General features: G+C 49.2%; 1 protein-coding gene across 1 annotated transcript in view; it reads left to right on the top strand.

Annotated features, from left to right (window-relative positions):
* ST8SIA2 (ST8 alpha-N-acetyl-neuraminide alpha-2,8-sialyltransferase 2) overlaps positions 1-24,396 on the top strand; it is a 72,351-nt gene that overhangs the window by 34,633 nt on the left and 13,322 nt on the right. The window contains exons 2-5 of the mRNA XM_019983823.2: positions 5,486-5,548; positions 7,754-7,882; positions 13,499-13,756; positions 17,550-17,843. Coding sequence (XP_019839382.1) covers positions 5,486-5,548; positions 7,754-7,882; positions 13,499-13,756; positions 17,550-17,843 — 744 coding nt within the window. The remainder of the gene's footprint in view (positions 1-5,485; positions 5,549-7,753; positions 7,883-13,498; positions 13,757-17,549; positions 17,844-24,396) is intronic.

The following is a 24,396-nucleotide window of genomic DNA, read 5'->3' as shown; positions in this document are numbered from 1 at the left end:
TAATATCTATTAATATATTATATATTAATACATATAACAATATCTATTATTTAGATAATATCTACAATAATAGTTTATTGTTATTTAAAATAATAATAATAGGCCAACAGATCGGGAAATGGCTGCTGTTGAAAATGGTGTTTTTTGTGCTCCCAGATCCCAAGAGAGGTGGCAGGCCACGTCATGCAGGCTGCAGGGAGTAGCCCCAGCTCCCTTAAGAGGCAGAGGAAGGGGGAGCTGTGGACAAAAGCCTTTATTGTGGTTTGCAGAGGAAGCAAGGGTGAGGCTGGGTGAGCAGCTTAGGACTGGAGTTTTTGATAACTTCAGCTGACCATGGGGCATAGGAGCTGACCCTGTGTGTCTGAGATAACTGTAATCCCTGGGTTTATTAAACCAGATAGATGCATAGAAGTCCAGTACCTAGCTCTAGGTTGATTTTGGCAGGTGGATGGTGACCCAGGGTGTAAGATCCCAAAGAGGGAGGTGATGGGGCAGGGGAGGGGTTGGGCTCCAAATTGGTTGGTTTGCATTTGAGAGATGCCCTCCCAGGCCGGTGGTTTACTATCTCTAGGAGTCTGCTAACCCTGAGAGAAGCTGCCCCTCCAAAGTCAGCAAGCCCCCAGATGTCAAAGCATTAGATAAAATAAAAGACATGGTTAGTGCACGCCACCCAGGGGCTTCCACTCTAGTGTGGCGAGCAGCCAAGGAAGCGGAAGCCCGAGCCAAATCTCAAGACCTTGGTTCCTTCAACTATAAGAGGAGGAGTTTAGACTAGATAAATGACAACATTTCTTTCATGTCCCCTATCTGTGATCCCATACAATAATTAAATATGAAAAAGGTGACAAATGCTGTAGCGGAACGCTTTGGGAGGAGAAGAGAAAGGTGGCTGAGAATTGAAAATTGGGTTTTGAGCAGAAGCACAGGTGTTGAGCTTGGAGTTTGGCATGGGGTTGGGCTTGGGAAGGTGGTGGAACGGTTGGCTGGTGAGGGAGAGCAGGGGCGGGATTCATCTCAGAGGCACCAGGTGGAAGACAAGAGTCTGAGCAGAGGTTCTCAAGTGGAGGTAATTCTGCCTCCCTGCCCCAGGGGACAACTGGAGGCATTTTTGGTTGCCACAATTTTCGGGGTGTGGGGAGGGCTGCTCCTGCCTTAAAGCAGGTAGAGGCCAGGGATTCAGCTAAACATACTACAGCGTACAGTTAGCTGCCCCGACACCCAACACCAACCCTGAAACATCAGTAGTGCTGAGGTAGGGGAAAGCCAGGATTAGAGGAAGTTTTAGTATGAAACCCCGGAGAAGGGAAAGGCTACCCACTCCAGTATTCTGGACTGGAGAATTCCAGGGACTGTATACTCCATGGGGTCACAAAGAGTCGGACACGACTGAACAACTTTCACTTACTTTCTTAGAATGAAAAAGTGCATGGTTTGTGGCCTGAGTGCTTCTCATAACCTGGCCTGGAGGCAAGAGAAGAGAAAGATGGTAGGAGGCAGTTGTATTCAGCATTGCATCCTCTCCAAACCCCTGGTTACAGTAAACCAGACAGATACCCAAATGCAGGGTTCCCCTCACCTGGAGCCCTCTCATATTCCAAAAAGGACGCTGGAGAGAGTTTGTTGAGCTTTGTTGTTTGTATAAGCAGAATTTTAAATTTTTATGAAGTCAAATCTGTCTGCATTCCCTCTTAGGGTTTCTTCTTACACTTCTGAATTTTAGAAGTCCTTCACATTCGCTCCTCATACCTCATCAAGATTTGATAAATATTCTCTTCCATCTTCATACCAATTTCATATGGATCGCCTTCTTTAAATATTTAACTCTTTAATTCAGTCTTTTCCAGAGGTGCTACAAGAGTTCTTGGTGATAATGTAAGATGATTCTAGGAATTCCATTGATAAATATTTTTGGGGGTAATGGTTTTGTGTTCTTTTCAAATGAGTATATATTCATGATATGAAACCCATATTTTAACCTGGGGCGTTGCTTAGGTTAAGAAGTTTTAAAAAGATGAGTCAATTTGAAAACTTGAGTATATAGTAGAATTGGTGATAAACAAAATATGGCAAACTGCTGATAGGAATAGGAGCATTATTACAGTCTGAGAAACACTAGTTAAATCCACTTGAAATTTCTAAATCAGGGAACACTTAACCTGATTTCCCTCCAACTCAACTCCAGATTATTAATCAACTACTTCAGACCATTTATCGAATTTCTCATTGATAATAATTTTTAAAAAATAATACATCAGTTCTAGACAATCTTTTCGTTCCATTAACCTTTCATTAATCTTGAGCTATGACCACACTTTTAATTACTATACTTGACTTAACATTTGGCCCAGTGACCCTTCCCTCCCGACAAGGAGTGCTGATTTTGAAAACGGGGGTCAGGGTCAGGGCATGGTGAAAGGTCAATGACTTGTAGACAGCAGCATGCCCAGGAGAGCCCCTGGGCTCTGACCTAAGTATAATAAATTATGATTGCAGGCTGGAGCTGGCCAGGTAGTCCTAGACCCTTGAATTAGAAGTGCGAGTGCTCTGCCATCCCAAGGGGAAATGAAGAGAGACAAGAAAGAGATATTATGCATTGATTGCAACGTGAGGAACCAATGATACTCTGTGCAATTAAAAACTAGACTGAGTGTGGTGAAATCTGAGACCTGAAGGGAGGCCTGGAACGAGGCACTGGGTGAGTCATAGCACCCTTCCTGCTGCTGCTCATCCGGCTATGAGGCAGAATGATTCTTATTGCAAACAGTGTCGAAAAGACATTTCAATCTATCAGGAAAACATAAACACACAAGCACGCACATATACACACACACACACACACAATGTTATATCTACAAGTATGTGAATCCTAAAGAAATTTAGGATTTCCCGTTTCAAACTTAAAACCAGCGAGGAAATAGGCATTGGCTTCCCCCACAGAGTTCCTGTTAAATCAGTGTTCTTTAAATACACAATGATTTTGCGGTGATTTTAATTGTTTCTTTGAAGTATACCAGCACCTTGGCTGAAGGTCTAGATGGAACTTTTAAAAAATGAGAAAAGTATGAAAAACATCTCCTTAAACCACATATCCTACAAATCAGTGGGGGAAATTATTTAACCATTAGTCTTGATCTTGGGTGGCCTTGCCCTGCAACGGCCTGGGTTCCCAGCCAGAGATTGAGGCCAGGTCATGGTGGTGAAGGAAATGGCAACCCACTCCAGTAATCTTGCCTGGAGAATTCCATGGACAGAGGAGCCTGGCAGGCTACAGTCCATGGGGTTGCAAAGAGTCAGGCATGACTGAGCAACTCTCACTCACTCACTCACAGTGCTGAAAGCACCAGATCCTAGCCACTAGACCAGTGGTCAGTGACCAGGGCCCCGGCCTTCAGCTTTGCAGAAAAGAACTCCCACAAAGACAAAAATAGTGGAGCAAGTCAAGTATTATATTAAGAAGACAAAGAATTACGGTACATGTGGATAGACACATGGGTGGACTCGGGGAGAAATAGAGTTGCTGAGTCACACCCTCGTGGCAATTTGAATTACTTCTATGGGACATTTCTTCTGGGTTTCCTTTGGCCAGTCATTATGATTTGCCTGGTTCACAGTCTCTATCTGATACACCTCAGGATTCTCCCATGTGTGAACATGCATCTCTTAGCCAGGATGGATTCTACCAAAAGGGCGTCTGGGTAGAACCTCCCTTAACACGACTCCCCTTTGGCCTCCAAGGAGCCTTTTCTGTGCGTGTGTGGTCAGGAAGGTCTCCTGACTTCAGGAATGAAACTTGTGGTCTGAGCAGGGCCCAGGCTCCTCTCTTAATTGTCCTGCTACTCTCATCTTGGAGTTTCAGTCAAGAGGGAATGAATCCCATAGCTTTGTCCTGGGTAGGGGAGGTCCATCTGCCTCCTGCCTCAATCTCACATACAACTTTTAAAAACACACACAGAGCACAAAGTGGGCTGAATACCAAGGCAGAGATTTATCTCTCCCCTGACCCAGTGTAACTGGCAAAGGAGGGTGAAACTTCATGGCCCTATAGCCCCCACCCAGAGCAGAATGTGACAGAACTGAAGAGTCGGTGGGACTGGAAAGGGCCTTAGAGTGCTTTGACGCCCACAGCTTATCCTCCAGAGGAAGAAGCAGAGGACACTAATACTTACCCATCTCCTGCTCCCCACAAAGTGACACTGCTATTATTTTTCCTGCCACCAAAAAGCAAATCATTTTCACATTTGGTTGGAGGCACTGGTGGCGTCAGTCTCGCTGCCTCTGTTGAACTTCTGAGATCTTAACTTTGGACACAATGTGGTGGACAACATCTCACCACAAGTTGTTGTTGCTGTTCAGTCACATTATTCAGGTGTGTCCGACTCTTTGTGACCCCATGGACTGCAGCACACCAGGCTTCCCTGTCCATCACCAACTCCCGGAGCTTGCTCAGACTCATGTCCATTGAGTCGGTGATGCCATCCAACCATCTCCTCCTCTGTCGTCCCCTTCTCCTCCCGCCTTCAATCTTTCCCAACATCAGGGTCTTTTCCAATGAGTCGGCTCTTTGCATCAGGTGGCCAAAGTGTTGGAGCTTGAGCTTCAGCATCAGTCCTTCCAGTGAATATTCAGGGCATAATTCCTTTAGAATGGACTGGTTTGATCTCCTTGCTGTCCAAGGGACTCTCAAGAGTCTTCTCCAACACCACAGCTCAAAAGCATCATTTCTTTGGCACTCAGCCTTCTTCATGATCCAATTCTCACATCTACACATGACTGCTGGAAAAATCATAGCCTTGACTATACAAACCTTTGTAGGCAAACTGATGTCTCTGCTTTTTAATACACTGTACAGGTTTTGTCATATCTTTTCCTCCAAGGAGCAAGAGTCTTTTAATTTCTTGGCTGAAGTCACTGTCCGCAGTGACTTTCGAGCCCAAGAAAACAATCTGCCACTATTTACACTTTTCCCCCATCTGTTTGCCATGAAGTGATGGGACTGGATGCCACGATCTTTGTTTTTTGAAAGTTGATTTTTAGGCCAACCTTTCCACTCTCCTCTTTCACTTTCATCAAGGTAAGTGAAAGCAAAAGACGAAGGGCAGATGCTGAGTCAGGCTAGAGTTAAGGCTGAGTCATGCTACAGCAGGGGCTGAGTCGTGCTAAAGCATGCTAGCCTATGGGGTTAACCAGAGGGGATGAATCCCAGAGGAGTCTGTCTCGAAGTCAGGTGAAATTCTCAAGTGGAAACCTAGGTGGGAATTGAAACAGTGCTCAAGTGGGAGGCAGGAAAGGACCTGAGGTCAGCTTCCCCCTCAAAGGCTTGGATTTGTGGCTAGATCAGGATGCTGTCCATTCTGGAGAAGCCCCGGCGAAAATGCATCCTCCCTTTGTACTTCTTCAAGGTGGGCTGCAGGAGCTCTCGGCAACTGAAGAGGGCTTTGCAAAAAAGAGCTGGATTTATAAATAATGCATTTCCTTTGTCTTGCAGGAATTCTGGAGGCAGAGGTACAATCAGATCAGCTGTGAACAGCTTACATAGCAAATCTAATAGGTTTGTAAATTAGATTTTGTGTTCATTTGTTTTTGCTGTAAGGCAGCTATTAATCTGCTTCTCCTCTTTGCTGGATGGTGCCTTTCTTACTTAGCAAATAGATCTGTTTCGTTTCACTTTGGCTTTGCATTTCTCTAATCAGTGTGTGTAGGGGGGTGGCGGGGAGCTGTTGATAGAAGAGCCCAGGAAATGGCCCCAGTCTAGAGCCTGCAGAGATGGAAAATTCAGATGGGTAAGAGTCTTTCTGAAAAGGAGCCCACCCGCTTGGAGGCACTTGAGCCACCAATGAGCTTATTCATAACTTGAATTTTTGCCAAATAATGGAGACTCTGAAAGGAATCAGGATTTCCACCCCATTTCATGGGGAGAGATTAAGATGGAAAATAGAGCACTCAGAAACTTTGTTGAGACCTCTTACAAATATTTAGGAAGTCATCTCAGAACTGTTAACCTTGATTATTGAAAGTGAAGTGAAAGTCACTCAGTCATGTCCCACTGTTTGTGACCCCACGGACTATTCAGTCCATGGAATTCTCCAGGTCAGAGTACTGGAGTGGGTAGCCTTTCCCTTCTTCAGGGGATCTTCCCAACCCAGGGATTGAACCCAGGTTTCCTGCATTGCAAGCAGATGAGCCACAAGGGAAGCCCATGATTATTGAAGGTGCACTCTAAATCTAAAAGAGTGTTTCCCCAAATGACAGTCTTTGGCCAGAGGACAGCTTAATGCTGGAGAGTGAGAAAATGCTTTACAAGCCAACAGACCCAGGCTTGCCACTGGCTATGGTTGGACCATGCCTAGACCCGATTCAGAGAATATCTTCCTCTTCCACACCCTCTTTCTGTAAATGGGAAAACTGAGGCTCAGAGTGATAAAGTAATTTGCCTGTAGTCTCATAGCTTGTGAAATCTTTCCACTACACCCTCTGCCTCTGTTTATGAAAACAGCAAAAATTGCAAAGGGTCAGGTCTTCTGTTTGCTTTGATAGCTCCCTTTAGGCCTGTCAGCTGGAGGAATACTCAAAACCCTCGAATTTTATGTTCTCTGCCAAAGTTGCATGTATTTTAATCTCTGACAAGTAGTATCAGCCAGAGGAGTCAGAAGTTTTGGGAATGGAGGTATGTGGGGAAAAAGCGAGTCCCCCAAATAAATTTCTTCTCTACCTACAAAAAGCAAAATAGAGCCCTGGGTTTAGACCTGTTAAAAGGATTTCATCTCTTTTAGCATGGCTGTTCCAAGGTAAATGCAGAGGACATAGATGTTTGGTTTGAATCCTTTCAAGCTCCAGAATTTGGCATCACAAATCCACTTGTCATTCTAACTGAATGTGCTGTCAGGACACACAAAAGGAACTTGCAATGTGACCCACATGCATCACCGTGGTTCCCGCGCTGCCTTTAGAGATGTAATTGTAACCTGGTTTCTTAGAAACCCACTAGCATAGATTTCCAGCAGCTGAATTCAAGCAGGTCCTGTAATGCCTGAGTCAGGTGGGAAGATGGTGGTATGCACCCAGAATTATGTATGAGTGGCCTCAGGCACTCAGAGCAAGCCAGCAACTTCATCCATCCAGGCTCCCCTAGAGTCAAATTCAAATTCAGCAACCACTTATTTATTGAGCATCTGCTATGTTAGACCATTGGAGAATGCAGAAACGAGTGAGGGAGGTCCCCTGCCGCCAGTCTAGTAGGGGAGAGAAACAGAACACGAATAACTCTGGAACAAGGCGGGTGTTTGAAGAGGCATCTTACAAACGAGGGATAATGAGATAAGGCTACATCCCATTGCCCCAGTACGAGTTTTTGTTTTCCTCTTTATTAAGTTTGCAAACCGTCTTATGATACGAGGTTGTTAATGCAAGTGCTCTGCAGAGTTTTGCAAAAGTGGCTTGAAGAAGGATTACTGTTCCGACAGTGACTGCTAAGTTTCACTCAGAGGAAACGTTGTGGGTGGGAGAGGGAGAAAGATAGTTTATTACCCCCTTTCCTGTCTCGCAGAATATATGTAGGTTATACCTGAGGGAGAGAGTTGGTGCATTCTAAAAGATAAATAGACTTCCTTCCCTTCCCAGGTAATAACTGCAATTTTGCTCCTCCGAAGAAGTTTACATTCAAGCTCGTGCAAAAACAAAACGATTAGGCTTGTCATTGGCTTGCTAACAGATCATGTCTCCCCTCTTCTCCTTTTTTTCTCCCCCCCACTTCCAGAGCTGAAGTTGTGATAAATGGCTCCTCGTCGCCAGCTGTTGTTGACAGAAGTAATGAAAGCATTAAGCACAACATCCAGCCAGCCTCGGCCAAATGGAGACACAACCAGACGCTCTCTCTGAGGATCAGGTAGTGGTAATTACCTCTAGGACAAGAGACAGACTTGGCCTTCTTCGGCACAAGCCAGCAAATTGCCACTCTCCATCACCTAAGCAAGTCAGAATAGAAATAAAATGTTTACCTCCAGCCTAGGCAGGTTTCATCTCTAAGCGATCAATTGGAAATAAAAACCCGAGACAAGCCCAGCAGCCTAACATGTGTGTGCAGCGACTGGAGTGGGGAGGGGGCAGGAGCAGCCAGCTGAGGTCCTGGGTTTGGAAGGAGCGAGGCTCTGGGTCAGCAGCAGAGAAAGCCTGGCGGGGGTAGGGGGGTGGGCACAGAGATCACAGATGGCTTCCTTCCGGAGGAGCCTGAAGCAGCAGTCCTTGCTGCTTCCATCATCCATCCCCAGCTTTCAGCGGCGAGGGTCCTCCCGTTTGCCTCTGGAGAGTTGTCCCCTCCATGGTCCTTGGGTCAGCAAGGACATGACATGATGTAAATAAAATGACATGAAAATAAAAAGTCACATCCCAGCAGCAGGTGACCCAGGAGCTGACGGGACACCTAACCACAAAGGGAGGGTCTGTTTAACCAAAGAGCAGCTCTTGTCTTGATCTTAAAAAAAAAAAAAAAATTGATTCATTGATTTATTTTTGGCTGTGCTGGGTCTTCGTCGCTGCGCAGACTTTTCTCCGGTTGCAGTGCATGGGCTTCTCGTTGCGGTGGATTCTCTTGTTGCAGAGCACAGGCTCTAGGGCCACGTGGGCTCAGTAGTCGCCGTGTGTGAGCTCAGTAGTCGCCGTGTGTGGGCTCGGTAGTCGCCGTGTGTGGGCTCGGTAGTCGCCGTGTGTGAGCTCAGTAGTCGCCGTGTGTGGGCTCAGTAGTCGCCGTGTGTGGGCTCGGTAGTCGCCGTGTGTGGGCTCAGTAGTCGTGGTGCAGGCTCAGCTGCCCCTTGGCATGAGGAGTCGTCCCAGATCTGGGATCAAACCCGTGTCTCCTGTGGATTCACCACCACTGGGCCCCCAGGGAAGCCCCTCTTGTCCTGATGTTTACGGAGCGATGTTTCCAGAGCGGTGTGGTCACTGTTGGGCGGTGGGAATGGGGAGCTATGGGGGAGGGATTCCAAGGTCAGCACAGTGGCCACTTGGCCTTGACAGAGCCGCGGTACACCCGGCACAGACTGGTCAGTGTAGCCCAACCATTGCCCTGCAGATGTTGTGCTGGGAGCTGATGTGAATCAGACATGCTCGCAGGAGACGCAAGTGTCACAGAGCTAGAGCATGGCAGTGAGATGCTGGCAATGGGCAGCGTTACCTCATAGAAATAGGTAGGGAAAGCTCCTACTGAGCTGAGCGCTTCATTTTGTAAGGGGACTAAGAGGGCCGGCCAGGAGAGACCTTGCCAGGAGCAGTGGGTTTTGAGGGATACTTAGGAGTTTGCCAGGCATGCCACGCTGCTGCCTGAAGTCTGGTGTCTGTGCTCAGCGTTGCTGGAGCACCCCTTGGGACGAAGGGAGGAGGGGATGCTGGTGTGGTAGCCAGGACCAGGCGGGAAAGCTCTGACATCACAGGGAGAAGGCTGAGAACAGGGGGCAGGGGCCCGGTGATCAGCCTTGACCTTAGCCACCGGAAGGGCCACCACGAAAAGTGGGGAGCTGCCCCCTTCAGGTGCCCCCACCCCCTGGTTCTTGAAGCTTGGCTTTGGGACCTGAGGAGGTGTGGGGAGTAGGGAGGATTAGCTGGAAGGGCTGGCAGCTGAGAAAGTGCCTGAAGGAGTGGACCCCTGTCACCTCCCTTCTGCTTCCCTCATTCAGGGTCTCTTCTGAGGTCCCCGTGATGGGGGGCCCAGCCTTCGTCTTACACCCCAGCAGCTGCCACCAGCCTTCGTCTTACACCCCAACAGCTGCCAGCCTGCCCTTACTGACCCCTGGTCAGCGGCCCTGGGGAGCACTAGGCCTGAGGCTGCTGTAACAAATTTCCACCAACTTGATGGCTTCAGACAAAAGAAAATGCATTCTCTTACTGTTCTGGGGGCCAGAATTGTGAGCATGGCCTCTGAAGGCTCCAGGGGAGACTCTGTCTTCACCCTTCCAGCTTCTGCTGACTCCAGGCGCTCCCCATCGTGTGGCCGAGCCGCTCGTCTCTGCCCCGTCTTCGCAGAGCCTTTCCCTCTGTGTCCGTGCGTCCCCTCTCCTGTCTCTGATAAGGGCACTTGTCATGGGATTTAGGCCCAGCGGGGTAATCAAGATGACCTCGAGATCCTTAATTTAATTACATTTGCAAAGATGCTGTTTCCAAATATACCACCTCGCAGTTCCCAAGGGTTAGAAAAGTGAAAGTGAAGTGAAAGTCGCTCAGTCGTGTCCGACTCTTTGTGGCCCCATGGACTATACAGTCCATAGAATTCTTTAGACCAGAACACTGGAGTGGGTAGCCTTTCCCTTCTCCAGGCAATCTTCCCAACCCAGGGATTGAACCCAGGTCTCCTACATTGCAGGCGGATTTTTTTTGCCAGCTGAGCCACAAGGGAAGACCAAGAACACTGGAGTGGGTAGCCTAGCCCTTCTCCAGCAGATCTTTCCCACCTAGGAATCAAACCAGAGTCTCCTACATTGCAGCCGGATTCTTTACCAACTGAGCTAGTTAGGAGGTGGACATATATTTGGTCTGGGCTGTGCTGTGCTTAGTCATTCAGTTGTGTTTGACTCTTTGCTGCCCCATGGACTGTAGCCTGCCAGGCTCCTCTGTCCATGGGGATTTTCCAGGCAAGAATACTGCAGTGAGTTGCCATTTCCTTCTTCATGGGATCTTCCCAACCCAGATATTGAACCCAGGCCTCGTGCATTGCAGGCGGATTTTTTGCCAGCTAAGCCACAAGGGAAGTCCAAGAATACTGGAGTGGGTAGCCTAGCCCTTCTCCAGCGGAACTTCCCAACCCAGGAATCAAACCAGGGTCTCCTGCACTGCAGGTGGATTCTTTACCAGCTGAACTACCAGGGAAGCCCCATATATTTTGGGGAGCCCCTATTCACCCCAGGCTTCCCTGGTGGCTCAGATGATAAAGAATCTGCCTGCAGTTGAGGAGACCTGGATTCCAGTCCTGGGTGGGGAAGATCCCCTGGAGAAGGGAATGGCAATCCATTCCAGTATCCTTGCCTGGAAAATCTCATGGACAGGAGCCTGGTGAGCTACAGTCCATGAGGTCTCAGAGTCAGACATGACTGAGCAACTCTTTCACTTTCATTCACCGCAGGGTGGCTCAGTGGTAAAGAAACTGCCTGCCAATGCAGGAGATGCAGGTTTGGTTCCTGGGTTGGAAAGATCCCCTGGAGAAGGAAATGGCAACCCACTCCAGTATTCTTGCCTGGCAAATCCCACGGACCTGATAGGCTCCAGTCCACGGGGTCTCAAGAGTCGGGCACGACCGAGTGGCTGAGCACACATGCGTACCACCTGTGAATGAAAACTTTCTGCCAGAACAAGCCCACCTGTGATCTCCACTTGCCCTTTCTCCCACCACCGGGGAGAGAAAAGGATATCCCCACCCCTTTGGAGAAGAACAGACTGTGGCCTTCGTGGGGAGCCTGCAAGCACACAGCCACCTCGGCAGGAACAACGTGCCTTCACCCAGCGGGGAAAAGGATCTCCTTCATCTTCCTTCAATTAGTCACCAACATTATTCATAATAAAGATTCTGTGAGTGATTTGGAATGCTGTTTAATAATTGGTAGTAATTTCTCATAATTAGTTAGAAATTAATTCAGGCACAGAGGAGTTTCTCTATGGGCTTTCTGGGGGCTCTTTGCTTTTAAATACTCTGGGGTAAGCAATTGCAAAGGTTTCAGCGATTTCCAAGCCATATTAGTTTGTCAATTGCGTCATCTTTGGTAAAGGTTCAGTAAATAAAAACAATGCCTCTGTTTTCCATTAGGAGATAGAAATTATTCATCAAGGGTGATTTCCCATGCATGAAAATGCAAGATTCAGGTCATTAATAAGGCAAAACCAGTGGAAATAGAGCGTCATGCCCTGTCAAGCATTCTAGCCACCCTTGGGCAATGCCAAAGGCTCCCAAACCTGGACCCACCTGAGTCCCCTGTGGAGCCTGTCAAAGCGGGCTGAGACCCGGGTCATGCTGAGAATCAGGATTTCTCAGGCATCAACCTGGACCTTCTGAATTGTTTATGGTTCCTCAAGTGATTGAATGTGCACCCCACCGGGATACATCACAGGTTGTGACCATCTCAGAGCGCACAGACTGTCAGGGATCAGTGTTACCGTCTGTTCAATGGGGCAGCAACCTTGCAAATCCTTACATTTGCAAAATGTGTGATGGTCCTGTCCCTCTGGAGCTTGGTGGAAAAGAACAGTCTCATCCTATCCGTTCTATATGGGGGCTTGCTTGCTACAGGAAGTGAAGTTAATTCCAGCTGATCTGAGTACCAGATTTCCTTCTCCTGATGACTTGAATCATTTCTTAAAATCTTTGGGGCAGTGTGTGTGTGTGTGTGTTAGTCACTCAGTCATGTCTGACTCTTTGCAACCCCATGGACTGTATAGCCTGCCAGGCTCCTCTGTCCATGGGATTCTCCAGGCAAGAATACTGGAAAGGGAAGCCATTCCCTTCTCCAGGGGATATTCCTGACCCAGGGATTGAACCCAGATCTCCTGTACTGCAGGCAGACTCTTTACCATCTGAACCTCCAGGGAAGCCCTTGGGACATATACAGTTCTTACAACAAAACCTCCAGTTAGGATCCCCAGCTTCTTGGGATAAAATTCCCCAGGGGATTCTGAAAGGATTCTGGTCCCTTTTCTGACCACATCCCATCCCATTTATGTGCTTTGCTAGATAATTCTGGAACTTTCCCCCTAGAACTCACCCTGGAGCCAAGAGAGATGTCCTTTTGTTTTGTCCTCAACACAAAGCAGTGCTGCTCTATGGGACCAGACCTCTCTGGGCTTTGCAAATCACAATTGACAAACTCCAAGCTAGATAGCGGTGAGGAGGGCCATAAACCACACAACCCAGAAAGGACCAGCGCACAGACTTCAGGCTGTGTCCTCGGGCCCACCAAGGGGGAGTATTGACACACCCCCACTGTAGCCAGACAAGGCTGCCAGGGAGGAAAATGGGCTCTGAGGAAGAAGGGACAAGGGTCATCTCAGTTTCCTGTTCCTAATTCAGGACTGCTTGTCAGATGGTGACCCTGAATCCCGCTCAGAGAAGGGGGTTTGACATAGGATGACTACAGTCTGGGTTTGCCCAAGATTCAGGGACACAGTTTGCCCCTGGGGCACAGAGCTTTCAGTCTAAGACCGTGCTTTCCTAGGCAAACCAGCTCAATGGGTCACCCTTCCTTCCAGGTCCCTCCATGATGAACTAGCATTGAGTCCTAAGGACGTCATTTCCCAGGGCGGGTGTCTTGTCTCTTAGAAACGGGGTGTGAGCACAGCCACCACATTGGCCTCGGGACCATTTTGCCAGTCTGCCTGGAACCCGTTCTCAGAGGGCATCTGACCTCTCACTTCACCTGGGTTCGGGTCTGCGGCAGCTCTGCAGGGTGACCGAGAAGAGGAAAGCCAGGCGGGCAAAAGGCAGCTGGCAACAGCAGACTTTTTTCTCATGTGTGTTTGGCTTTTGCAGGAAGCAAATCTTAAAGTTCTTGGATGCTGAAAAGGACATTTCTGTCCTCAAGGGGACCCTGAAACCTGGAGACATTATTCATTACATCTTTGACCGAGACAGCACAATGAACGTGTCCCAGAACCTCTATGAGCTTCTCCCCAGAACGTCTCCACTGAAAAACAAACACTTCGGGACGTGTGCCATCGTGGGCAACTCCGGGGTCTTGCTGAACAGCGGCTGCGGGCAGGAGATTGATACCCACAGCTTTGTCATCAGGTAACCGCAATAGGTACTCTGGACCCAGAGTGGCAGGCATTGCCAGTTATCCCAAGAGGCTGAAACAAGGCTGGTTGGCTTAGATCCTTGTGCATTAGAATTGCTTGGGTAGCCTTGAAAAATCCCAAAGTCCAGGCTGTGCCCCAGACCATTTAAATCCATCTGAAGGATCAGAGCCCAGGGAGCCTGAGGGCTTCTGACGAACAACCAAGAATGAGTATCACTGATCTAGAACAGAAGCAGGCAGACTCTGTCCCACGGCCTGTTGTTATCAATAAAGTTTTATTGAAACAACAGCCAAGCTCATTCACTCTCGTATCCTCAATGGCTGCTTTCTCGTGGCAGTGGAGTAGTTGGGCAGAGTTGAAGAATCAAAAAGAGAGAGCATACAGCCCACAAGCCTAAAATAATATCTGGCCTTTTACAGAAAAATTTGCTGACCCCTGGATAGAGCCCAGTACAAAATGTTGGTAAAAAAAAAATGGTGTCTTGGCCAGTTTTTGGTCCAAGTTTATAAAACTCTTTTAAGGTGTATTCTACTAGTATCTTTATTACCCTTTAGACAAAACCTGGGGAGTGAGGGGGCAACAGAGAAACTTGGGTTTGTACTTGACCGTTATTCTCTCCAAAGCGTCAGCTCTCATTTTCCAGTCACCTGGGGACACACTGGCGCGACATCTGACCCCTCCCAACCCAGACAGACTCAGAAACAAGGCCTCCCTGTCCCCTGTTCAAAAGTAGGGCACACAGAGCCTCGAATTTCATCCCAAACACACCCCGGCCCTGGCGGAACCGCGTCTCACGTTTCTACTGGGACCGTCTTGATGCAGAGAGAGCCTTGTCCTCGGCTTTGGGAAGTGGCCTTAGCACAGAGCTCCCTGGACCTCAGGACGTGGGACTAGATGGTGTACTGACTCCTGTGTCCACTGTGATGGACAAGCCTCCACAGCCCAGCAACCACCCATGTTTTAATTTGCTATCCTTTGCCTGGTTCTGTCTGTGCCTGGCGTCCCCAGTGGCCCAGTCTCTTTTTTTCAAAGCCCTCGAGTCTAAAGATTGGAGACGGAGGGGAGAAGGGGAGGGAAGTGGCAGGTTTGTCTGATTAGAAGCCAGAGAAGAGGTGAGGGTAGGTGAAAATATTAGTCACTCAGTTGTGTCCGACTCTTTTTGACCCTATATGGACCGTAGCCCACCAGGCTCCTCTGTCCATGGGATTCTCCAGGCAAGAATACTGGAGTGGGTTGCCATGCCCTCCTCCAGGGGATCTTCCTGACCCAGGGATCAAACCTGGGTCTCCTGCATTGCAGGCAGAGTGTTTACCACCTGAGCCACCAGGGAAGGCCTCAGTAGGAAGAAAATTAAAAATGCAGGGGGTCCAGTCACCTCCTGGGGACCAGGACAGAGGTGACCTGATTTTCATGGTGATCTTTCTTTGCTCCACCCAGCCTGACCCCAAGATTTTCAGAGGCCACGGCAGGTTCTAGTCAACATTTTGTTTGTTTTGGACACTTGCCCAGAGAGATGAGCAGCGTGGCATCTGGAGTCTGGTCTTGGCTCTGCTACCCGTTGTCACTTGACTCAGAGTGTGTCACTCCCCTTTCTGGGCCTCAGTTTCATCATCTGTAAAATGGGTATTTCGGCTGGTGGTCTCTGAACTTCAACGAGCATATAAACCATCTGAGCTTATCAAGAGGCAGGGTCATCAGGGCTGGGATGAGGCCTGACTAATGCCCTTGTGCCGATGCGTGGACCACACTTGGAGAGGCTTGGCCACAGCCTGCTTTGCCTGTCCTGGGACCCACATCCACAGAGGTCTACACACACTTAGAAAAGAGGGAGCCACTTGGAGTAACATGTGGCTGTCCTTTGACCTTGACTCCTTGGCTCTTGCAGATCTGCGTGTCTGTGGGGCAGACTTGTGAGATCTTTAGGGACAAAAGGCAGATTGCCCGGCTGTGTACACACCCCCATTTGATGCCAGATGCCAGCACCCCTGACACACAGGCCCTTTGCCATCTCACCCTGCTTGCCTCTCCAGCCTCATCCCCACTGCACAATATGCCCCTCTCAGACCAGATCACCAGCCTTCCCCTACGTACCAGCACGGGTCCACACCTCTATGCTCCGGGAATACATTCACTGGGGCTAAACTGCCGCAGTGTGATGTTTTCTAAGCTGCCCGGTTACAAGACTCAGCTGAAAAGCTTGTAAAAATAGCTATCAATTCCTCAACTCGCCTGCTGAATCCAGATCTCCAGGTGAGGGACCTGGGGAGTCTGTATTTTTAACCAGTGCCTGAGGTGATTCTCCAGCTCTTGCAAGCTGGAGAAACACTCTCCTGAGGAGCCTCATCCACAAACAGCCTTCTGCTCTTCCATCCTCCTAGACTTCCCGCCATGGTTACCCCCTCCGGAAGACCACCTGAAGCGCCTCCTCCCTGGGAGGATGCTGGTAACTGAACATGTACTGAGCTCTCCCTGTGATCCAGCAGCTTTCTAAGTACCGCGGGTGTCTGGGGACTGCTTCCATCCCTGGGAGGGGGCCCTGCTGTGACCTCCATCACAGAAGCTGTTGTGGCTGTTCCTTAGCCAGCGGGGGAGCTCTCAGAACGCGCAGAGAGGCTGAGCAGGTTACCTGGAGTCACACAGGTAGAACATATTAAGTCGCTTCAGTCGTATCTGACTCTGGGTGACTTTGTGGATCATAGCCCGCCCGGCTCCTCCATCCAATGGATTCTCCAGGCAAAAATACTGGAGTGGGTTGTCGTTTCCTCCTGCAGGGGATCTTCCCGACCCGGGGACTGAACCTGCATCTCTTGTGTCTCCTGCATTGGCAGGAAGGTTCTTTACCACTAGCACCACCTGGGGAGCCCAGGTAGAAAGTATCAGAGCTGAATTCTGAACCCAGGAGTGTGTCTTTGGAGTCCACGCGCTGTCACCTGATGTGACCTGGTCACACTTGCCTGTAACATGGTCACCATGTGGGCTGAGGGCTCTTCTCCAAGATCCTGAGCACCAGAAGGCAGGCACCTTACCACTCCTGGGCCCAGCAAGTCTCTATGAATGTGCTAGAGAGAGAGAGTGCTCAGTCATGTCTGATTCTTTGTGACCCCATGGACTGTGGCCTACCAGGCCCCTCTGTCTGTGGGGTTTTCCAGGCAAGAATACTGGAGTGGGTTGCCATTTCCTCCTCCAGGGAGGAAATGTTTGATCCCGAACCAGGGATCAAACTCACATCTCCTGCGTCTCCTGCATTGGCAGGAGGACTCTTCCACTGCTGAGCCACGTGGGAAGCCCACGAATATGCTGCTACTGCTGCTGCTAAGTCACTTCAGTTGTGTCCGACTCTGTGTGACCCCATAGACGGCAGGCCACCAGGCTCCCCCGTCCCTGGGATTTTCCAGGCAAGAACACTGGAGTGGGTTGCCATTCCCTTCTCCAATGCATGAAAGTGAAAAGTGAAAGTGAAATCTCTCAGTTGTGTCTGACTCTTCGCGACCCCACAGACTGCAGCCCACAAGGCTCTTCTGTCCATGGGATTTTCCAGGCAAGAGTACTGGAGTGGGGTGACATTGCCTTCTCCACGAATATGCTAAGGACCCGATAAATATACATAGCAGGAGAAGAAGGAACAGGGATGCCAGAGGGACCAGAAAGTGCAGGAAGATGCCCTGGGTCTTTGTTTGGGGATGAGGAGGAAGCAAAGAGAGTAAAGGATGGATACAGTTAAGGATACGCAGTGGTGCCTCAGCTTTCCCCGAAGGATCATACATTGCTGCCTTTTTCTCTGGCAGGTGCAACCTGGCGCCCGTGCAGGAGTATGCCCGGGATGTGGGGCTTAAGACTGACCTGGTGACCATGAACCCCTCCGTCGTCCAGCGGGCCTTCGAGGACTTGGTCAATGCCACGTGGCGGGAGAAGCTGCTGCAGCGGCTGCACAGCCTCAACGGCAGCATCCTGTGGATTCCCGCCTTCATGGCCAGGGGCGGCAAGCAGCGGGTCGAGTGGGTCAACGAGCTCATCTTGAAGCACCACGTCAACGTGCGTACCGCCTACCCTTCTCTGCGCCTGCTGCACGCCGTCCGCGGGTGAGCGGCCTGGGGTGCAGGAGGGGCGGGGGGCGTACTCCTTTCCCAGCTGCGTCTGCAGCCCCCACTCACTGGTTGTCTAATTCTGCAAGTTGCCTGGCCTCTCTGAGCCTCGTGTCCTGGAGAAGTGGGTTGGCAGATGGGCAGCATGTGGCATGCCGGTGTTGACCGAAAGGTATTGCTTGCCCAGAGAGCCGCGTGGAGAATGATCCTCCGACAGCTGTTGAGCGGAGAAGGAACCGTAAGGGGGAAGGAATAGAAGTAGGAATATTTGTTGGGAAGCTCTTGTAGGAGTCCAGGGTGGGACTTACAGTAGTTTAGACTGGGATGGTGGACGTGAATGTGCCACAGTGTGGCCAGATTTGCTAGAACATTTGGAGTAGTATCTAAGTGTTAGTGGCTCAGTCATGTCCAACTCTTTTGTGAAAGCCACAGACTGTAGCCTGCCAGGCTCCTCTGCCCATGGGATTTCCTAGGCAAGAATACTGGAGTGGGTTGCCATGCCCTTCTCCAGGGGATCTTACCGACCCAGGGATACAGCCTGGGTCTCCTGCATTGCAGGCAGATTCTTTGCTCTCTGAGCCGCCGGGGAAGCCATTTGGAGTAGCCACAGCAGGACTTGCCAGTGGGTTCTGTTTAAGGACCTCAAGGGGTGAGAGAAAGAGAAAAACCCAAGGCGACTGTCAAGATTAGAGGTAGAGCAGATGCTTGGTCAGTGGTGTCATTTTCTGCGATGGGAGAATTTGGGGGAAGTTTGTGTGTGTTTTGGCATGTTGAGAAGCAGAGGTCTTTCTCGGACATGTTAAGTATGAGATGTCTGTTACAAATGTACCCACCACAGTCCTGACCCCCATCTTGGTCCTGCACCTAATGACTCATCCAGTCACCTGGCAGTTCCCAGTCTTGCCCTGGTGTCGTAGGACAGTTTCCGAGGGACACTGGAATGATCTTCACTTGGGCCTCAGCCTAACCTGGTGTGACCTGGGAAGGTCTCTGAGCCGCCCAGAAAGGACTCGTGCTATTCTCATAAAGGTGACCCCTCTAGGCACCCAAGCCTGTGACCCACACTGGTCTCATTAGAGTATGTATCAGTGCAGAAGCACATTGCCCCCAAGAAAGACCCAGGAAAACATGCAGTGAGAGACACTCGTGGCTGATGCAGCTGGGTGATACTTGTATGGACCAGGGCTCACTAGGCCACATCCCTCATCCTGGAGGCTGACCTGTCAAGCCTCCCTTTAGCTCCCACTTCACCCCCCTACAGGCAGCTGCCCTGGTGGCTCAGACAGTGAAGAATCATCGTGCAATGCAGGAGGCCCAGGTTCAATGTCTAGGTCAGGAAGATCCCCTGGAGAAGGGAATGGCAACCCACTCCGGTATTCTTCCCCGGAGAATTCCATGGACAAAGGAGCCTAGCAGGCAACAGTCCATGAGGTCACAATGGGCCAGACACGACTGAGCAACTTTCAGCTCAGCTCATCCCCTCCCAGAGCGGGGCTGTCACAGCAACCCCAACTCACCGGTTCAGTCTCCATGCCTTGAACGTCATTTCTTCCTGTAAAGAGGTCTTTATGTGATTTGGAGGTCAGAGGATATAAGGGAAGGAGATGAACTGCCTTTTGGTAAAGAGAGAAAAAGTCCCTTGGCTGGGGAGTGGGCAACCACCTGGAAGAAACGATGCAGCCAGAGCTATTTCCAGCTATAATTGACTCACTTTCACCTGTCAAAATAGCATTAAGAGCCAGTAATAAACCCTTTAAACAAACAGGCTGTTAATCCTGAGATTGCCACGTCTTCCTTTGCGGGAACTCCCAGGAGGAAATACACCAGGAGAGACAAATGGGGAGGCCTTCTCCTTTTAGCAAGCGGAGGAGGTGGGGGATGAGGGCTCCAGGGGCTTGGGACTGATTTCTGCCAAGGACCCCCTCCCTCTTTGGGGACACTGGGCCTTGGAAGGTTTGTGTCCAGTAGGGATCATTGGGAAGATGAACAGTGTCTGTACTGAGAGGAAGGGCTTGCCTCTGTCTTGATGGGAGCTTATCTGGTGTTTTCTGCAAGAAGAAGAATGGGCTGATAAGGGGCGCAGAACAAAGAAACCTCAGAAAAGACCAAGGGGTCATAGAGAAGAAGGCTGAGGGGGAACCAAGGGGCCATAGAGAAGAAGGCTGAGGGGGAACCAAGGGGCCATAGAGAAGGCTGAGGGGGAAGCTGGCTGAGAGGCGATCTGGCCTAGCATCAGAAACGTGGCTTTGGGAGGCAGGGACACCTGGGTTCACGTCCAGCTCGGTTGCTCCCTTAGTTGTGTAACAAGCTGGACCAGGTGGCTTGTCCCGCAAGCCCCGCTTTCTCTCTGTATCCACTGGGGAGCAGTAGCTATGATAGAAGGTCCCGTCATCAGCACTAGACAGGGTGTCCTGTGCCAACACAGGGAAGACAGGCAGGCAGGCAGCCATGGCTGCTGCGATCCCGGCAGCTGCCTCCAACCACCGGCCCAGGGAGCAGACTTGTTCTGTAGCCTCAAGAGGTAGAATCAGGATCAGAGGGTGAAACCACAGAAAGGAAAGTACATTTAGGCTCCATTTGATAAAGGTTCCTAAAGAACAATGGACCAAGTCAAATTCACCTGTCAGGAGCTCTTCATTTCAAAGTTCCAAGATGGGCTGTAGTTTGCAGAATAATCTCATTTCCTTATTAAAAATCTGTTTATGAGGTTTTTAATCCAGTGTCACCCCTGTTTATGAGGTGGGACCAGATAAACACTACTTATTGTGGTAAAATATGCACCACATAAAATTTACCATTTTAACCATTTTTATCTGTACAGTTCAGTAGTGTCCAGCATATTCATATTGTTGTGAAACAGATCTCCAGAACTGTTTAATCTTTCAAATCCAAAATTCTGTACGCATTAAACACAAGTCCCCTTTTCCTCATAAATCCAAGCTCTGGTAACCACCATTCTACTTCAGTGTCTATAAATGTGGCTACTTTCGATACCTCATATGTGTAAGTTGCTCGGTTGTGTCTGACTCTTTGTGACCCCGTGAACTGTATCCACCAGGCTCCTCTGTCCATGGAATTCTCCAGGCAAGAATATTGGAGTGGGTAGCCACTTCCTTCTCTAGGGGATCTTCCCGACCCCGGGATCGAACTCGGGTCTCCTGCATTGCAGGCAGATTCTTTACCGTCTGAGCCACCAGGGGAGCCCATTAGTTCCCCTAAAAGACACATCATATAAGTAAAGTAGTACAGCGTCTTCTTCTCTGTGACTGGCCTGCTGCGTTTAGTGTAATGTCCTCAGGGTCCACCCATGTGTGTCAGAATTCCCTCAGTTCTGCAGGCTGGATAGCATTCTATTGTGTATAGACGTCATGCTTTGTCCTTTCATCCATCAATGGACATTTAGATTGTTTTTACCTCTTGACTCTGGGCAATAGTGTTGCTATGAAGATGGGTGTGCAAACATCTCTTTGAGAACCTACTTTCTGTTCTCTTGGATATACACTCAGAAATGGAATTCTTGGATTATACGGTGGTTCTATTTTTCACTTTTTTAGGACCCTCCGTAGTTTTCCACAGTGGCACACCACTTTACAGTCCACCAGCAGCGTATAAGAGTTCCAGTTTCTCCACATCCTTACCAACATTTGTTATTTTTTTTTTTTGAGAGTATCCCATTTTAACCATTTTAAAGTGTACAGTTCATTTAGAAGAAATTCACTATCACAGAAAAAATATGCGAATCTCTATAATCTTGGGTTTGGCAATGGTTTCCTAACTATGACTTGAAAAGAACAGGCAACAACAACAACACAATAGAAAAAAATGGACTTTGTCAAAATTAAAACTCTGTGTGTGCCAAAAAAAGAGCACATCAAGAGAGTTAAAAAACAAACCATAGAACAGGAGAAAATATTTGCAAATCATGTATCTACCAAGGGATTAACATCCAGAATATATAGAGAACTCCAATAACTCAGCAACAAAAAAACCAAACAACCCACTTCAACAACGGCCAAAGATTTCAATAGACATTTCTCCAAAGAAGATATACAGGGGACCAATAAGCACATGAAAAGGTGCTCAACATCACTAATCTCTAGGGGAATATCCAAAACCATAACGCATTGCCACTTCGCACCCACTAGGATGGCTGTTATCAAAGCAGTGAAAAATAACAAGTGTGAGGAAATTGGCATCCCTGTGCTTGCTGATGGGACTGTCGAGTGGGAATTGACTCTGAGACACCCTGTGCCTCTGTTCTACAAATGAGGAACCCGATGCCCAGACAAGTTTTGTGACTTCTATGAAGTCACCCAGCCAGTGAGAGTCACAACCCTCCCCTGAACCACGGTGGCTCACTTTAATGCAGTGTCCCAGATGCAGCAGAAATTCACACCCACCCACTTCTGTATTGGGGCGCACTATGAGTTCAGGGGGCTGGGAGCTGCTGCACTGCACAGGTGGTCTTAGCAAACCACAGTGGGGAGCAGCGTATCAAGACTCCATGTGCACAGCACCACTGTCCCAAACACAGGGCAGCTTCCCCACCAGGCAGAACAAACAGGAAGGTCAGCACGCCTTGGAACAAACGTATGAGATAGAGTCTATTTCCAGACCCATTTTACTCATAAGGAAACAGGCTCAGGAAAGCTAAGAGAGAATCACCCGAGCTCACTCAGATGGGCAGGAGGGGAATCAGAATCCACAACAGAGGTTTCCAAGCTCTCTGCTCCTCCCACCACCACCCTGTTCCCGTGTCCTTGACAGAAAGACTGATCTCTGTCTGTTGACCACTGATGCCCCAGGGTCACTGATTGATTGACTACCAGCCTCCTGTCCTGCCAACTGTCCCCATTTTTTTTACCTGTGACTTACATGAAGGCAGGGGCTTCCCAGGTGGTTCAGTGGTAAAGAATCCCCCTGCCAATGTGGGAGACATAGGAGATGCAGGTTCAATCCCTGGGTCAGGAAGATCCCCTAGAGGAGGGCATGGAAACCCACCCACTCTGGTATTCTTGCCTGAAGAATTCCATGGACAGAGGAGCCTGGCGGGCTACAGTCCATGGAGTTGCAAAGAGTCAGACAAGACCCAGCAACTAAACAGCAGCACAGATGCACATGAAGCCGTCAGTTGTCTGATTAGCAAATTCACAGGTGGTGTGACTTTGGGGGAATTCCCAATATTTGGGTCCTCAGCGTTGAATCCAAATTTCTCTTGTCAGGCTGAAGTGAAAGTGTTAGTCACTCAGTCATGTCCGACTCTTTGCAACCCCATGGACTATAGCCAGCCAGGCTCCTCTGTCGGTGAAAATCTCCAGGCAAGAACACTGGAGTGGGTAGCCATTCCCTTCTCCAGGGGATCTTCCCAACCCAGGGATCGAACTTGGGTCTCCCACATCTCAGGAGAATTCTTTACCATCTAAGCATGAGGGAAGCCCTTGTCAGGCTGAAACAATGAGCCAATCCAAGAGGAAGACATTTCATATGAATGAATGAATTCAAGACTCTCTACTTAGGTTCCAAACGATTGTATGGGTACAGAGGGATCAGCAGTACCAACCATCAGCAGAGGTGTGGTCGCTCAAAGGGATAACGTGATCTTAACAGTACACATCCTTAGCGATGGATGGACGGATTACATCTTTGAGAGTCAGGGAGTTCAGTTACACCTTGGTCAAATCCCACTCGGAGAATCCCATTCAGTTTTGGGTACCAGGCTGGAGAGGGGCCACAGAGGCAAAGAAATTCAAAAGTTGAAAGGATTTGGAAAAAGAAGTCTCCAAAGAGCATGGCAGCAGTCTTTCTTCATTCAGCAAATATTTACAGACACCTTGAGGCTTCCAGGCCTGTGCTGGGGAAACACAAAAATCATTAAATGAAGGCTGCTGCCTTGAAAGAGTCACTGATTTGGGCTGTGAGGCTGCAGGTGTGGAATGAGTTCTGGGAAAGAATCTATAGCAGCAGTCCCCAACCTTTTTTGGTGTGCATGCGTGCTAAGTCACTTCAGTCGGATCCGACTCTGTGTGACCTTATGGACTGTAGCCCGCCAGGTTCCTCTGTCCATGGGACTCTCCAGGCAAGAATACTGGAGTAGGTCGTTATGCCCTCCTCCAGGAGATCTTCCCAACCCAGGGATCAAACCCACGTATCTTATGTCTACCTGCATTGGCAGGCTGGTTATTTACCAATAGCACCACCTGGGAAGCCCAACCTTTTTGGCACCAGGGACCAATTTCATGGAAAACAACTTTTTTCATGGGCCAGTGTAGGGGATGGTTTTATTCTAGAACATTACATTAATTGTGCACTTTAATCTAAGGCTGCCACTGATCTGACAGGAGGTACCAGTCCGTGACCTGGAGGTTGGGGACTCCTGATCTAGAGTGAGTCCAGTTTCCTATGGACACTGGGAAGAACATTCCATCAAATACGATCATCTGAAATGATGGTTGCCTCTTAGGAACGGATGAATTCCATATTCTTGGAGATGTCCAGTGTCCAAGGCATGCCCCTTCCTGGGCAGTGGAAAGGGAAATCCATATTATACAGC

This window comes from Bos indicus, chromosome 21 (genome assembly GCF_029378745.1).
Source record: "Bos indicus isolate NIAB-ARS_2022 breed Sahiwal x Tharparkar chromosome 21, NIAB-ARS_B.indTharparkar_mat_pri_1.0, whole genome shotgun sequence".
Lineage (NCBI taxonomy): Eukaryota > Metazoa > Chordata > Mammalia > Artiodactyla > Bovidae > Bos > Bos indicus.
This window is presented reverse-complemented; position numbering and strand designations above follow the sequence as displayed.